Here is a 16,717-nt window from a genome sequence, read left to right as displayed (position 1 = left end):
AGCTCTGAAGCTATCCTTAACCCTTAATCACAAACCCATTATTGACCCTAAAATTGGAGCTGTGGTCTTAGTGAATTGCAAGTGCTACACGGCACAAATGACACTGGCTACTTCCAATTACAATTCATGGAGACACAATGACAGCAGACAAAGGGAAACAGCTAAAACATCTCATTCCGGCAGTGAGTGGATGAATGAACTGACTACGGGGAACTGAAATAGCATGTGATGTCTTTACTGTTATGCTAATTTAACTACTTTAAAGCAGCATAAAAGGTTTTCTGGTACTTCTTAAGTAGTGAAAGTAGACAGCAGAATGACTACGAACAAAATTATCTTCATCTTAAAGCAGAGGGAAAAGTTAGCAGGAAGGATAAAGGCAAAAATGTGCCATGACAGCAGCTTCTTATTTTCCTTGAAAATACTCTACACGGAAATCCAAGATGCTCTTAAAAGCTTAAAATGCTTTCTAGCATTCTGAATTGCATAGTATAATGAAATTTGTCTATAGAAAAACAACACAGGTGCCAATAGTCTTTTAAATGTTATCAGACCATCTGTAAATGGAAATCTTAAACTTTTATTTTTTATAGATTTTTTTAAAGATCATATATTTAGAGCCGGTACTGTCATTCATGCATCACCAAAACAATAACATAACAATAACATTGTTAATTGAGAATTTCATTAGCACATATTTTCTTTTTAGATTGACATCAAGCAATAATACAAAAAAATATTCAGATGCACCCTGATTACTTTATGTAAACCAATTATTTAGACATAAAAACATTGCTGATTTGGTTCCCTCTTTAGAAAACATAAATATCAGCCGTTCTTCTCCTTGGCTCCAAAGGTTAGATCACATTGAAAACTCTCGCTATATCTGGATGCTGATTAATCCAGGTTAGTGCTTAAATTTAGCATCACGCCTATATTTGTACTTCTCCATTATGCATATTCAAATGCAATGACCTGAAAATGTATATCAGTGTGGCATTAACAATCACTCATGAGTCTGTAAATGACTAATTACAGTACAAATTAACTTGAAAAAATGGAAGATGAGGTACCTCAAACAGGACTACATTTCGTATTGAGCAAAAGGATTTTTGCTTTTTGATCCTGACTACACTGTTATCGACGCACCAACTCACAAAGCACTCTTCTTAAAGCACAGCTTCACCATTGATTTGCATGAGAGATACTGTGAAATGAAAAGACTGTTAGTAAGCGACCCTCAAAGTGGAGTTCTGTGAATTTCTTAGGAGGAAAATAAAAATCTAGCAATTCTACAATTCAGGCAGTAGAATTACCATATAAGGCGAGTAAAAGCAGTTGATAAAATTCTGATTACTTTTTGTAATGGTTTGTGTTACATATCGCAACCTTTTACCTTTTGTAGCATACCAAAGCATTAAATGGTAAACTACATAAAATAATGCAACGTTCTGTGTAGGTTAGAAACATCAGAATACAGACAAAACAAAAGTCCTTCTTTTGACATCAACCTGATCATTCACATTTCCACTAAACCAAACTGCTGCTTAATATGCCCAAGCAACAAAATCAACACCTTAGGTAGCCTCAGCCACAATCAAACAGTGAGAGTCATTTAGAGCATTAGTTATACATCTTGGAAAACTAATATTGACACAATTGTAAGAACACAGTCTAGCCATTTCCTTCCTATGGGCCAGATACCAATTGTCACAGATTTTGGGGCAAGGCCTCCGATTATTAGATTTCCATCCTTCCTTACTTTACACAGCAAAGTGATGAACGAAATCGCAGGATTCCACAGACTATGAATGTAGATCACAGTGTTCATTTTGTTTCCACCAAAAAAATACAAAGAGCTGAGTAATGTGAAGTCACACATTGAGAAATACATTTTTTCCAATAAAAAAAACTTTATGTGTTCCTCTGTATACTGGAGCTAACAGGGGACAAACACCTAAGCCATCAGACTGTAAACATCTGAGGCTGTATCTCTAACCCTGGAAAAGAAATGATATTGAGATACCTTGTATTTTTAGAGCAACAGTGGGGAAACCTAGATGAAAAAAAATATGAAACATGACAATTTTTCAGTCGCAGCCTCTCAGATAGGATTGCAAGGTGGGATCTGTGCATGAAGATAGAGGAAACGTCTTCCTTGACCACAATTAATGTAATCATTTTGTGCGACGCCCCCCCACAACACAACCTACTTTTAAAAAGATTCAGCAAAAGGCACAAAATCCTACTAAAGATCAGGTGAAATAGCTGCAGTACCTTGGGAGTACAGTCCATGACAACGTTCAGTTAATAGTACCACCTTGTGGTAGCTGTTTGATCTGCAGGTTACCAGTGAACACTTCAGCGGTGGTGCATTTCCCCATTGAAACAGCTCTCTGCGCGCCGGCAAGCGCAAGAGTCTCCCTTTAGATTCGCCATGTCCTCGTCTGTAGTTCCTCCAGTTTCCCCGTCCGGCTGCGCAGACCTGGCTACAGCTTGACCCTGTCCAGGAGCTCCTGCAGTTCATTCTGGATGTCCTCGGGCAGCTCAACAGGAGGCAGGTCCTCCAGCGAGATGTCCTGAGCTGGCATTTCCAGGGGCGGGAGGTGCGGAATCGGAATGTCCTTTGCCTTCCTGTCCTCCGAGGGCTGCGACAGCCCCCACAGCTCGGACTTCTCCACGAAATCCGCATCGGCGTAGGGCTCCCTCTCCAGGGGGGCCCTCTTCAGCCTTGCGTTCTCCGTCTTCAGCCGCTGGTTCTCCTGCGTCAGCTTCTCGTTCTCGGCCAGGAGGAAATCCACCAACTTCCTGAGGTCGGCGAGGGCCGTCTCCTGCTCCTCCAGGCGGGTCCGGTCGTCCTTGAGGGCCTTGCTGCCAGCGCAGGGCTCGGCCGGCGCCCCTTTGTTCTTGAGCAGGTACAGCCAGGTGTCGTACTCCCGCTCCTCGGCGGTCGGCGCCGCACCCCGGCGGGCCGTCTCACTCCGGGCAGCGGCAGACAGGGACTGCAGCGGCAGGGCCTGCTCCCTCTCGGCGGGAGCACCCGGGGGCTGGGTCCGCTGGCTCTCCTCACGCTTGGCCCGCTTCCCCCTCTCCGCGATCAGCTGCTGCTGCTTCAGGTGGCTCTCCCGCTGCAGCTGCAGGGACAGCTGGGCCTGCACAATGAGGAAGGGAAGCGGACGCAGGGTGAGGCTACGCCGGGAACGACTGCACCGAGCTCGGCGATTTCACATCCCCACAGCCACTACGCCCCCAGTAAAACACAGGGACCTTACTGAGGAAAAGGTCACTGTGTTCAACGAGATTTAAGTCCCAGACCCAAAACGTGTTGCTCCCCCGCTCCACAGTCTCCTCAATTCGAGTTCCACAACCTCCACATGTCACTATTTCTACTGTTGCGAAACTTTACTTCCTGCCATAAAAGCTGTGATGCAGCTGCCGTTTCACTGTGGTGAGTGACTGGGGTGTGAAGCATGTTCCCATGTCTACACTGAAACCATCTCGCAGGGACAGAAATCTGGCCACAGAGGTCTGACATGCAACATACATCAAAGAATGAATTCAGAAATCATAAAAGCAGACAGCCCTGAAACCAACAGTAATGGAAAATGCCCGAAAGAAGTCAAGAGGAGCTTATGGGTAAATCTGTTGTGTGTCTGTTGTGGTGAAGTTTAAAATACAAATTCAATCCTTCTATAGACTAACGTCAAAATACAGCATACATACCTGTTCACACTGCGTCAGTTTCATGGCTTCGGTCAGCAGGTCTAAATGAAACAAAACACAATAAATATTAATGTCACACTTAACTATAAACCAGGCACTGTGTACCAGAGACAACACAGGAATAACATTCCCCACTTCTAGAATTCTGCAGTCAGGCTATCTAAAGGTCACTTAGGTCATTTCAATTAGTTTCACCGATGGACTACTTTTAGAACGTCAGAAACTTTGAGCGGTTTTAAACCGTCAAAGTTACACCCCTCTTTGGGCCAAGAGAACTGAGAACCGGCTCACTGTCTTTTATTTGAAGATCAGAATCTGGGGGGAGGGGCGCAGTAGAGATTAGAAGTGAGAGCAAGTCAGTCAGGCCATTCAAGTCTCCAAGAATCTCCTCCAGTTGCTTCTTCTGTAACTTTTACTCATCAGCAAATCTGTAAATTTGCTTCACCCCCTGACAGCTCTGCTCTGTCTTCTACCCCTGACCTCTGCCTTAAGTGTTTGCAATTCTTTTGAAGATGGATGCTAGAAATCTACAATTATCTGAATCAAACTTTAGCCTTGTTCCTGATTCAGACAACTATTCGAGACCTAGATTTTCCACTGACATTCCCTCCGTACTAGATTTTTCTGAATTTAGCTTTGTTAACTCAGATCAAGTTACAAAAATGATTAACAGCTGTAAAACAATCTCTGGCTGCCTGGATCCTGTCCCTCCCTACCTCTGTGCTGTAAGCTTGCCTGCCAGACATCTGCCCTTTAATCGTCAACATCATCAGTTCTCTCCCTGGGTGTGGTCTCTACTGCCTTAAAGACTGCATCAATCACCCCCATACCGAAAAAACCTGGCTTGGATTCTGATATAACAATGAACTACTGACCAATCTCTAATTTACATTTTCTATCTAAGGTTTTAGAATATGTGCTTGCACATCAATTACAGGCTCACATGAGAGCTAATGATTTGTTTGAACTATTCCAGTTCAGTTTTCACTCTAATCATAGCACTGAGACTGCTCTTGTCAGGGTTGTGAATGATTTACTTACTGTGCCTGACTTGGGGGGATGTAAGTATCCTTATGCTCTTTGATCTTAGTGCCGCTGTTGATACAGTAAATCATTCAGTGTTGCACAATTGTTCGCAAACATTCTTGTCCATCAATGGTACTGTCTTTAACTGGTTCTGCTCTTATCTGACTGCCAGACAGCATTTTGTTTCCCTTGGTCCTCATAAATCCCCTATGGCTCCAGTCAGCCAGGTGTGCCTCAGGGTTCAGTCTTGGGCCCATTGCTTTTTATTATCTATATATTTCCACTCAGTCAGATTTACATGCAAACATGGTCTTCAGTTTTATTGTTTATTGTGCAGATAATACTCAGATTTATGTTAAAACCTCTTCCCCCTCTGATCTCCTGCCACTGTCACTTCTCTCTTGTCTGTGTGACATCAAGCTCTGCTTGACATCTAATTCCCTGAAGCTAAATAGTGACAAAACAGAAATGTTACTGGAGAGAAGTAAATGTCAACTGGCAAAGCTGGAGAGGTTCACAATATTGGTTAATGGCTTCCCCATCCATGCATCAGCTGTAGTCAGGAATCTGGGAGTCACACTTGATCCTCTCCTGTCTGTTGAACCCCATGTCAGAAATCTGATTAAGACATCTTTGTTTCACCTTAGAAATATAGCCTGAATCGGACAATTTCTTTTAATGTCCAATGCTAAGTTGCAATATGTCCAAAACTTTGCATCTAGACTTCTAACACCAGACCTTGGCAACATATCAGTCCTACACACACATCTCTGCACTGGTTGCTTATAAAGTCAAATATTCAACATAAAAACCTGTTACTGACTTTTAATACTTTAAATTATCTGGCTCCATCATACATCTGAATTGCTTCATGTTTACACCCCCTCCTGTGGGCTCTGTTCAGTTGAGGCTGGTCCTTTGCTCACTGCACCCAGGACTAAATCTCGGACTTTTGGTGACCGTGCCTGTTCTGTCGCTGCTCCATTCTTATGAATTGCCCTTCCTCAGACTCTAGGAGAGACAAATTCTTTGACTCTCTTCAAATCCAAACTCAAAACTCACCTTTTTAACGGGCCATATGTCGATTGCCCTCCATTCTATCTGTATAAACCTGTATGCTCTTGCTTTTTTACTCTTTATTGTACTTTGTATCACTATGTGCAGCATCCTTGGGTTTGGAAAAGCTCAATATGAATAAAAGATATTAGCAGCAGTAGTAGCTATGAGGACATGGTGGGTAGCTTGTTGTAAACTCCCACGACCCTTCGTGTGAAACAGCTAGTCCGGCTCTGTTTTAAATGCACTTCCCTGTATTTTCCACCTGTGTTTCGCCGGTGTGTGTTTCACTGTTGCACAAGGTGCTTTACGGAATTGCAGTGACAGGCTAGAACCTGACTGAACATTTCTGGCACATCATTTGAGCAAACACTTGCTCCTTGAACTGAAATGCAAAAGCAAAATCAGGCAGACGTTTTCACAGGCTGCAACTACAGTTTCAGAAAGACAGAGGTGCCAAACAAATCCTAGAGAAATCTGAATCTTATTCCATCTGCACCAGTTGTAGCTCTTTGTGTAGAAAAAGTTAACAGTCAGCTTATTTATTTTGGACAGCCAGAGTTTCTATCTCAAGGGCCAACAATTAACCTGCAAGCATTAAGCATGAAAGCCCAGCCTTCAGTGCCCTTATCTCCACAAGGCAGGTACTGGGATGCTGCAAGCTATGGATCATTAAGAAGTCATGTTAGCTTAATTTCCCCTGTTACATTCTGAGCATTTGAACTATTTAACAGCTTTCATGTTCAGCTGTTTGGACCAACATTACGGTGTTGGGGGAAAAAGAGGTGACACAACAAGGAGTAAAGACTCTATAGACACCTACAGAGCAGGTGATTCATATAATCAATGTTATTAATTGCCATTTATAACATTATTGTGTACTTATTGTGTACTTGGTGTTATGTTACTGAGTAAACCTGTTACTTACTGTTAATGTGAAAAGCAAATTAAAAAAATCAAGATCCTAGTTTCAAACCAAGTGCTTGTTTACTCTTACAACTCAAGATCCTACAGCCTTCTGCTGCCCTAACCAGTCTTGGGTGTTTATTACCATTCACCCAGCAAACCAAAGCTGCACAACCCTAAGCCAATTCTTTTTTAAAGGATTGCTTTTAACCAAAACACAGGAGAAATTCCATCAAGCAGCCAGTCCAAAGCCTCGCTGTTTTACTTTTCAAGTCATCAGGTATAAAGCTTTAGAATCATCCAGTTTTTCTTTGGTACATGCCCATCACGTGTATTTTAGAGTGCATGAAGCCTTTGTCACACTACAGGACTCGACACGACTTCTAGTCGGCGAGCATGTCAAATATAACAACTGCAGTTGTGGAATCTCGCTGCCTTTTCTGTCCTAGAGGGTCTCAAATTAGACAACCAGGAATCGCAGGGGGTTACTAATTACACGATTCCCTCACGACTTTTCACCACGGTTCCCAATCTCGTATTGCAGTGCGAAATGTGCGCGAGGTCGCCACATTTTGGCAGCCAATCAAGTGGAGCACATTAGAATAAGAGGAGGAGCACCGCATGAAAGTAAACAAACACGAAACGACAAACACGAAACACTGAACAGACATCTGTGCTGGCTCCAAAGTCCAACGAGCCTCTCCTCCATTTGGACAGTCCAGAACACTCGCTTCCCTTCTTCCCTTGCAGCCGCATTGTACACATTGTACTCCCGGCTGAGCGCTCACTGGCTGTTGACTGTCGCAGACACAAGAGCCCACCCCTACGACTTGCGACTCGCTACGAGAAAATCAGACCAGTCTGATTTTCTCATAGCGAGTCGCAGAGAGTCGTAGGGGCTGTTAAGAGCGCTATGACTGAGTCGCTGGGGGTGTCACACTACACAACTGACGGTAAGAGGCACACACTGCGACTCTACAACTCGCTGTGACTCTATCAACATGCCTTCTTTTAACTAATTCACACTATTATAGAAAAACCCATAGATAAAAACAGGTAGATTACAGCTACTTTAACTGGTGTTTATGGTGAATAACCAAAGGAAGGCTGTTCTTTGAAGCAGACAGTGTAGGTAAAGAAGAATGGTGTTTGCACACCAGAGGAGGTCACCTGGTCCCCAGACAAAGGCAGAACTCCACTGGAAAGCGTTTTCAGGAAAAAAAGTCTGAACGCACCTGCAGCTCTCCCGTGACAGGTGATGGCTTCTTCGTGCTTGCCTGCTGCCAGCAACCGGTCAGCCTTCCTGCTCTGCTGGTGAGCCTGCAAAAGGAGCGTTTCTCATGACAAAGCAACATACCCCCTGCCTCTTTGAAAGATCCCTGCATTAAGTAAATACACAGTCAACATCTGAGCCACGACAGACCTGCCTCCTATCTGCAGCAGATTTATTACAAGTCTATTAAATTATAGATTGCAGTCATAGTTTAAAGACTAATGCATTTTTAACAGACTCTGGCACAGTTTTCCAGGATGGATCCAAGGCTAAAATAAGGCTGCACTTTACTGTGCAGCCTTTTTAAAATGAAGCATGAAATTATATACAATTGAAATATTGGTGCAGTGTACTATAATTGGAAGTTTTTTTTTAAATAGTCTACTAACAAGACATGATGGTGGATAACAAGTGCTAAAATGTTAGAATATTTCACAATGTTTAGAGTAAACTGCATTATTCGGAGAGTGAAGCAGATTGGTTCTCCGGGGAATGGTAGAATAGTGTAAAGACAGAACCAGATTTAAAACTTCGTGACAAACACGTGGTTAAAATAACCTTCTAGACTGCCAGTGGCAACAATAAGCACCTAAGAAGATGCAACTGACACCAAATCCTCCATATCTCTTATATATGTCTTGCTGACATTGTTATCCTCTTCAGCTTACATTTGCACCCACAGATACAGCTGGGTATTTCACCCGAACAGTTCAGGTGAGTATCCTGCTCAAGGACTCAACAACAATGTCTTTCCTGGGATTTGAACCCAGAAACTTCCAGTTACAGGCCAAGAGCCCTGATCACTGCTTCAGACTGCTACATATCTTCAGACGTGATAAAAAAATAACGATCTGGTGCCTACAGAAACTGTTTCACATTGCCAATCTGATCAATTTTAGAACCACAATAAGCAGGGTTATTACCTGAAACTTAGCCTATGAGTATGTAATACTCTAGACCTAGAGCACATTGTGTAAAATATTTTCATCTAACCATGCAGGCTCATTCTTTTGCAATTTAAAATTGAAACTGATCTATGACATGGCAGAGCCTAGCATGGATTATATTCAAGAGCAAACACTGCAGGGACACTGCAGACCTAAGATCTTCCTTCATGCAGGAGGACAGTCTTAATACATATGCGCATATGTACACATGTATACATTAAAACATTACAGAAGGCACTTGACCACCACACCAGGCAGTGCAAAAAACTGTCTGAATCAATGCATTGCCTTTCAGACCACGACGACACTCTTTCTCAGCAGTCCCACAAAACACAGACAGAACAAAATGTCATCTGCAGAATAAATACAGTAGAAGCGACAGTTTTAAAGCTGTCTCGGGACACCGATTACCTGAATGGGCAATAAAATAAAATACAAAACTAGAACTTTGGACAGTGGTACTTTTTAAACATCCTGTAGTCTCGTGGAAGACAAAACAGACCAGATCCTCCATATGGAGCTCCTGTGACTAAACATCCCAGTTACAAGATGATCTTCAGCCTTTGAATGGTTAATGGTTCAAACACCAGCTTAAACCATTAAACCGAGAGGTTTCATAATTTCGTTTTGGAACTGTCCTGCTCATTAGAAAGACACCTTGTCTGCATGAGCTTGGCATTAAAGCCCACTAAAAAATAAGAAAAACTGCAGTGTGACTTGTTGCCTAATTTAACTCTGTAAAAACTGTGTTTGTACCAAAATGGTTCTGTTTACTGCAGAGCACCATTACGGGATCAGTAGCCTGACATGCTCCGTGTGGGAGAGCAGGTGTGCAGCCCAGGGTTGAAGAGTAACTCTGACTCTGCCCCCGGGGCTGCACCAGCAGTGGACACACAGCAGGAACTGTTCGACAGGAGTGCCCCACGCCCCCAGACACTCACACGCCAACCATGTGCTTAGGAGGGGTAGGAAGACGCGGTCTGGTCTTACTTGAGCATAATAAAATAACCATTGATTTTTGTCCCGAACAAGGATAGGCCATTCTTGGGGGGGAAAAAAAACAACTCAGGCAGCTCACCCTGTACTCCCAGCATGCTCATTGGTCAGTTATCCACTGCAACACTGCAGGTTTTAACCTCTGAGCTCATTACAGACACACTGCTGAGGTCTTGTGAAAAAAAACGCACTGTCCTGGGTACCTGATGCTGTCAAATCCAATTTGTTTTCTGCCTTGGAAATCTGCATCCCTCTTCGAAATGCGTAGGGGTGTTAACCCAGGTGTTCTGGCCAAATTCCCTCCTTATCTTTACCAATCATGGCCTCCTAATAATCCCCATCTATGAATTGGCTTCATTACTGTGTTCTCACTGACAGCTGGAGTGTGGTGAGGGTACTGGCACACTATGGATGCTGTCACATCATCCAGGTGGATGCTGCACATTGGTGGTGGTGGAGGGGATCCCCATTACCTGTAAAGCGCTTTGATTGGACTGTCCAGAAAAGTGCTACATAAGTGTCAGAATTATTTATTATTCATATGTGCCGTGAGAATCTTGCCCACTTCCCCTCGGAGCGGAGCGCATACAAATTTCGCCTACAGGTTTCCAATGGAGTGTGAGTTGCCGTCCAAGTACAAGTACAGTGGTGTGAAGGGTGCCTTCGTCTTACAAATGAATAATTAACAGCCTGCAGCGACTGATCGCTGAGCCTACACAAGAAAAAAAGAGGGAGTGTTTCGCTTTCAGTGGTGTTCGCTGCGCCTCGAACTCCCCCTGAACACTCAAAAACAACTTTGCTTCTTCAGTGGAAACATCTCAGCGCTTTTCTTTCTCAGCTCCACTGCCACTACGATTGTTTTCCCCGTGTCTTAGAAAGTTATCATCTCAGAAGAAAAACGCCTGCTATTTCTTCCACCGACACTACAATCACAGGTTCCCTAATCCGAAAGCAGAAGTGAGCGCCCGGGTCCCCGGGCGGAGTATTATTAATAAGCGGGTCCAGGGCTCTCGCCTTCCGAATGACCTCATCATGGCGACACCACTGGAAAGGGCCGGGTCACGAGGGCACGACGGCTCTCAACGCGCTCCGGACCTCCACCAAGGGAAAGCACAAGTACCGTATATACACACACACACATATATATATAGATATTACACGAGATATATATACTGGCACATTCCTCCTTCCTTGTGTGAACACACATTTGAGGATGCCGGAAACACCGCACTATGGTGGATGAAACGGATTATCTGAAGTTTATCAAGGAAACTGAAACAGGATGTGGTTACCATACTGTAAGTACAACTGCGAAAACCCGTTGTGAAGAAGTCTTTTGCCAATTACTTATTTATTTGTTCCAGCAGCTTTATTTAATATTTTAAATACGAAATCCCAGAAATGGCATTTAACCCTTTCACACTGCTGCATGCAGCCCACCAAAGACTGGCACATAAACCCAACTGGATGATACAGAAAATGAAAAGAGAAGAGCACCTTCATCTAACGGAGACACGGGCGATTAGCGCCGTTTATCACCTGCGATTTAAATCAAGGCACCACGAATATTTTACTTGCTCCTCTGGAGTGGAAAATGAAATCAGATCCATGCAAATGATCCGCACATGAAGTCAATAGTAACATTTCTACAATTCTTTCCCTTCAGCTTTGTTTCGGATACAGGAGGACCAGAATGTGTAACTAGCAAACAGAACCAACACAAACTTACAAGGTTAAGAGGACTTTCCACCACTTCCATTTCGATATTCTTCACGACTGGGAGCTACATGTGAAACCCAGCCGTGTCCCGGAGATGATCATCAGCACCCAGCTCTAGATCCCGGGGCCCAACTGGGCTGGTTCTCCCAGACCGCTAGGACTGTTCTACCCGTGTAAACACAGCAGCTTCCCTTCGCCGTGACGTCACAGAGACGCCTTGCTGCTGGCCCTCGGAATCTCGTTCCCTCAGAAGACATCCCGCGATAACATGACTTTACTTTGCCGGTGCTGCCCTCTTCTGAAAATCGTAGAGCAGTGCAATTAAGGTGTCTTCAGCTAAAAACTCCGTAATTTTTCTTGTAATTCAATTTCAGTTTGAGTTTTATTCTCCCCAGAGGGAAATGTATTTTAAGGCAGTGTCCAACCCAGCAATAAAACAAAACGGACAAACACTACCAACAAATAACACAGTACAGCATGTCTCAGAAGATAAGTTATTTTAGATTGTTACACTGTAAACCTTATACTGTAAGTTTATCATCCTTAATTTCTAAGCTAATATTTTCTAATGCTCTATCTGATTCTATCCAAGATTATATTTAAGTGAAAATAAGTCCGGTGTAATTTCAATTGAAATTTGATAGTTCGGTATTGATTCCTTTAATCATTTTAAAGGTTTGATATCTTTCTTAGGAAGCAAACGTTCATTTACAAATCCACTCTTCATAAGCGAAGAAAGCTGCACACATCCAAACCACTGATTTCTTTTTGCTAAATTGAGTTCCATGAATTTCTCAGCATGGAATTGACCTCTTGTTCTTTTGCCTCTCGTGCCCTTTTTTAATTGATGTGCATCAGGAATGATAATAAGAACGTTCTATTTCAAAGCCATATAAATATGCAGATTATAGCCAAATATGAGCTACCGCATGACTGATTCCAGCACAATCATATCGTGAGCACTAGGACCGTTAAGTAGAGCAGTCTGAACCAGACAACACCGAACTGCCGTGTGCTTCTGTGAGATACGTGACGCGCCACAAGAGGGAGCCGGTGTCTTTTTAAACCCAGTGAACTGTACAGTAACGTAGCTGCCTCTCCGGGAACATCGGCACTGCCGGGAAAAATTACACCTGCTGTCCGAAGCCTCAGTAAAAAGAAGAGCTTCTTTAGGTATCTTCCATCTTTACGATTTTAAAGAAACAAAGGTACAACAAAAGCCATAGGAGTCCTTAGCAAAAAGCACATTCTTTACAAAGCAGGAATTCTTGTGCAATAATAAAAGCCAAAGGTTTTACCTTGTTGAATGGGGTAACCGGTGTACAACGACCTGAAACCCCCTCTGTCTTTTATAGGAAACAAGAGTTTCTTATTTTATTGTTGATACAGGTGTACTGTGGAGCTTTCAAGGGGGATAAAAATACGTTGCTAAGTAATAATGAAATGCCATATCATTAATATCACTGAAGCTAAGCAGGTGTGAGCCTGGTCAGTACCTGGATGGGAGACCTTCCTGGGAAAAACTAAGGTTGCTGCTGGAAGATGTGTTAGTAGGGCCAGAAGGGGGCGCTCACCCTGCGGTCTATGTGGGTCCTAATGCCCCAGTATAGTGACGGGGACACTATACTGTAAACAGGCGCCGTCCTTCGGATGAGACGTAAAACCAAGGTCCTGACTCTCTGTGGTCATTAAAAATCCCAGGGTGTTTCTCGAAAAGAGTAGGGGTGTAACCCCGGTGTCCTGGCCAAATTTCCCATTGGCCCTTACCAATCATGGCCTCCTAATAATCCCCATCTATGAATTGGTTTAATTACTCTGCTCTCCTCCCCACTGAGAGCTGATGTGTGGTGAGCGTTCTGGCGCACTATGGCTGCCATCGCATCATCCAGGTGGGGCTGCACATTGGTGGTGGTGGAGGGGATCCCCATTACCTGTAAAGCGCTTTGAGTGGAGTGTCCAGAAATATATTTTCTTATATATATATTTCGCTATATAAGTGTAAGCAATTATTATTATTATTATTAAGATATTGAAATAGTATTGAAGGGTAAAATTCATTCAAGGGCCTTGAAAGAATGTCCTACCCCAACAGGCTTAGAGTACTGAATATTTTTAGTCTTGAACAGACTATGAGAGGACTTCGTACAAGTATTCAAAGTCAATGCAGCAGACTTCTGCTGAAACGCAAATCAGCTGAAACAACAGGGAAGTGCATCTTTACCTGAAGGGCTGCGGGCTGGTGTCAAGGTGTTTACTGTAGGGAGCAAGATACCAGTCCAGTGATTGCCATGCCTGGTCCAGTCCAGTTATACGTCACTGTCTGAATGTCAATGGGATGATATTGCCTCAACGGCCCCTACCCAGGAACGTGCTCTTGTTGGTCTATAAACAGGCTGCTCTGCCCTCGTGCACTCCGGATGAGAAATGGTGAGCAGCAATTAAAGAAAATAAAAATCCTTCGATGTGGGCTGTTTCAATGGGTGACAGCACCTTGTTTCTTATTTTAACCGCTTAAGATGGCATTTTCTTCTACCACTTGTGATCTATTTTTAAGCTTTGTTTTCTTATCTCATTGAGACATATCAAATATTCAGACAACAGCAGCTTCACAAAATTCACAAAATTAATTTGACATAATTGTGCTTCTAGTGAGATTCCATACAAACGTGAGATGGTTATGGGGCTGGTAGTGCTTGTGTACAGAAGAGGAGATTGGTTTATTTAATTGTAACAGTGATGTTCTGTTTAATTGCAGCAATGGAAAGTTAAGACACAGTTTTCTACCTGGGAATACGTCTGTCATCCCTGTGATCTATACCTCTTCAGATATGTATTGGGAATGAAAAGGATCCCTCCAAATTTGATAGAGCTTGAGTTATCCATAAGCACTGCTAGAATAACGGAGCGTATATCTGACAGTTCTCCTTCTGCCGTGAGAGCTTTTCTGAAATTGCACAGCTGTCTCCAAAATGCACTTGAAATTCAGGGATTTTGGCAGGATGCTGTGAGAATCCTAAAAGGCAGCAAATGTGAACTGCATCGCAGCACATGGAAAAGAATGCTAGTTCTTCCTGTGCGGGACTAATGCTGTTGTCCAGCAGTGCAGATAGTCTTTGCACATTTGAGCATGAAAGAACTCATTGAAAACCCAGCATAAACCCAGGAGTCTGGATTGCATAGTCATTCTCAAACTCTTTTAGCAGAAGGAAACTTGCATTGCTATTGTAATGTTCCAATCAGTTTGCTAAGATCAGCTGATTGGAGAGATGCATGTTTGATCCCCTGGATTCAGACTTGATCAGCAAATGAAGTCAGGCATCCATCCACATGGTTCTCTTCCTTCCGGAAGAGCACTCTGTGAGAAATACTCTCGCCCGTGTTCTTAGGAATTGAGTGTGTATATGAATGTAGGGGGTGGGTTGGGGGCTCTATCAGGTACCATTTGTCCCATTATTTCATGTTTTCTTGCAGAAGCACAATAGGAGAGAAAAAAACTACAGACTACAAAGATTTTGTCCTAAAGCCATCCAATCCTAAAGCAACAGTGTAGGGCTCTTTCTTCCCAGCTGTCAGGATGTACAGTCCTATTGACATGGCAAGATGGTGGAGAAAGTGGAATTTTGCAGTAGGAGGGAGGTTTTGATGTGTCTTTTTACCTGTGTGAAGGCTCTGTGAAAAGTAGTGATGAGCCAGCGTCACTCCCCAGCCCTCCTCTCCTTAGGAGGCCAGGATCTGCCTGCCCACACTGTAATTAGGGCTGCTTGCCTTTCTTCATTTAGACCTGCTTTTTTGTTTTTCTCTTCTTCTAAATTTTGCTTAGGCTGAGCATTTCCCAGCTGTGGTGAAGGCTGAAGCAGGTTCCTGTGTGCAGTCTGTGTGGGGAAGCCCACATAGCCTCCCACACAGCAGCTCCCTAAAAGGAGAAAGGGAATGCCTGTGTCTTTGAAGCAGCACTCTGAAACAAAAGGGAACCCCTTGGAGAGATAATGCGCTTGACAAATATTTCTTTCTTTAAACTACACATGTAAAGCTATCAGACAGCTCTCTGTCGAACTACAGTTGTCGGGTGTTCCACCCACTCACCAGCTTTCTTGCTTTATTGTATTTTTGTGAAATTTAAAGCTATTTTCCTTTTATTCCTGTAGCAGTGCTGCTTTTAAAAGCCTAAAATTACATTTCAGATTACCATATGCTTGTGCCAAAACTGGAGGAGGACATTCTAAATCTAAATGGTTTCAATGACATGTGAGTCTGCAAAGACAGGACCTGGAGGAGCATTAATTAAATCCATTGAGCTCTCTATTATTGATTTACAGATCAATCTCTTCAGCCCTTTAAAAATAAGAATTCCCTTCCCTCAAATGAAGCAATAAGCAGAGAATTATACCTGTTATATGCATAAGTGTGCAGTTGCTGCAATTTTATTTATGGTTGAAAAAGATATTTAACCCTGACTGAGACGTTACTGATTACATAAATAAATTAACTCCTTTTGATCGACCTGACCTGGAATATCTACTCCAATATCTGATTGCAACCAAAATCTGGGTAATAATGCCCTCTTTCGTATTGGTAAATAAACTCTTTGAAAGCCTCAACAACCATGAGTGTCAGAATTTCAGAATTAAAGTTATATAGCTACATTTTTATTAGAAGATCAAAAGTGAAGGAAATTCCATACAGAACAAAAGCTTCAGAAATATAACCCATGAGCCTCGGGACTGTTTACAGCAGTTATTTTTTCAGCAGGGAAAGAGGCCGCCAATGCGAGCTGTCAGAAAAGGCTTAGTAATAGAAGACTGTTGGTGTGTGAGCAGACAGTTATTAATGACTAGCATGAACCTTGTTTCACCAACAGGGCACACACTACAAAGGTTTACATAACCATTTAAGAAAGCTGAACTCCTAAAAGCCCAATGTCAAGACTATCCTTTTCATGAAGAACATTCTTTGGTCATAAGAACGTAAACGTTAGGAACAAGAGGAAGCCATCCTGTCCATCATGAGCTGCCCAAGACCTGCTTCCTCAGGGAACAGTTTAGACTGGTATTTGAAACAGCACAGTCACAGT

General features: G+C 43.0%; 1 protein-coding gene across 1 annotated transcript; it reads right to left on the bottom strand.

Annotated features, from left to right (window-relative positions):
• Positions 1-533: 533 nt before the first annotated feature.
• On the bottom strand, positions 534-11,855 carry nrbf2b (nuclear receptor binding factor 2b). Its single transcript, XM_088915829.1, has 4 exons — positions 11,657-11,855; positions 7,947-8,031; positions 3,724-3,764; positions 534-3,152 (listed from the first exon to the last, which is right to left on the bottom strand). The coding sequence occupies exons 1-4, from the start codon at positions 11,684-11,686 to the stop codon at positions 2,490-2,492; spliced, it is 819 nt and encodes a 272-aa protein (XP_088771955.1). The 5' UTR covers positions 11,687-11,855; the 3' UTR covers positions 534-2,489.
• Positions 11,856-16,717: the final 4,862 nt, after the last annotated feature.

This window comes from Atractosteus spatula, chromosome 5, assembly GCF_055471065.1.
Source record: "Atractosteus spatula isolate fAtrSpa1 chromosome 5, fAtrSpa1.hap1, whole genome shotgun sequence".
NCBI lineage: Eukaryota > Metazoa > Chordata > Actinopteri > Semionotiformes > Lepisosteidae > Atractosteus > Atractosteus spatula.
The sequence above is the reverse complement of the archived record's forward strand: the minus strand, read 5'-3'. Positions and strand labels throughout refer to the sequence as shown.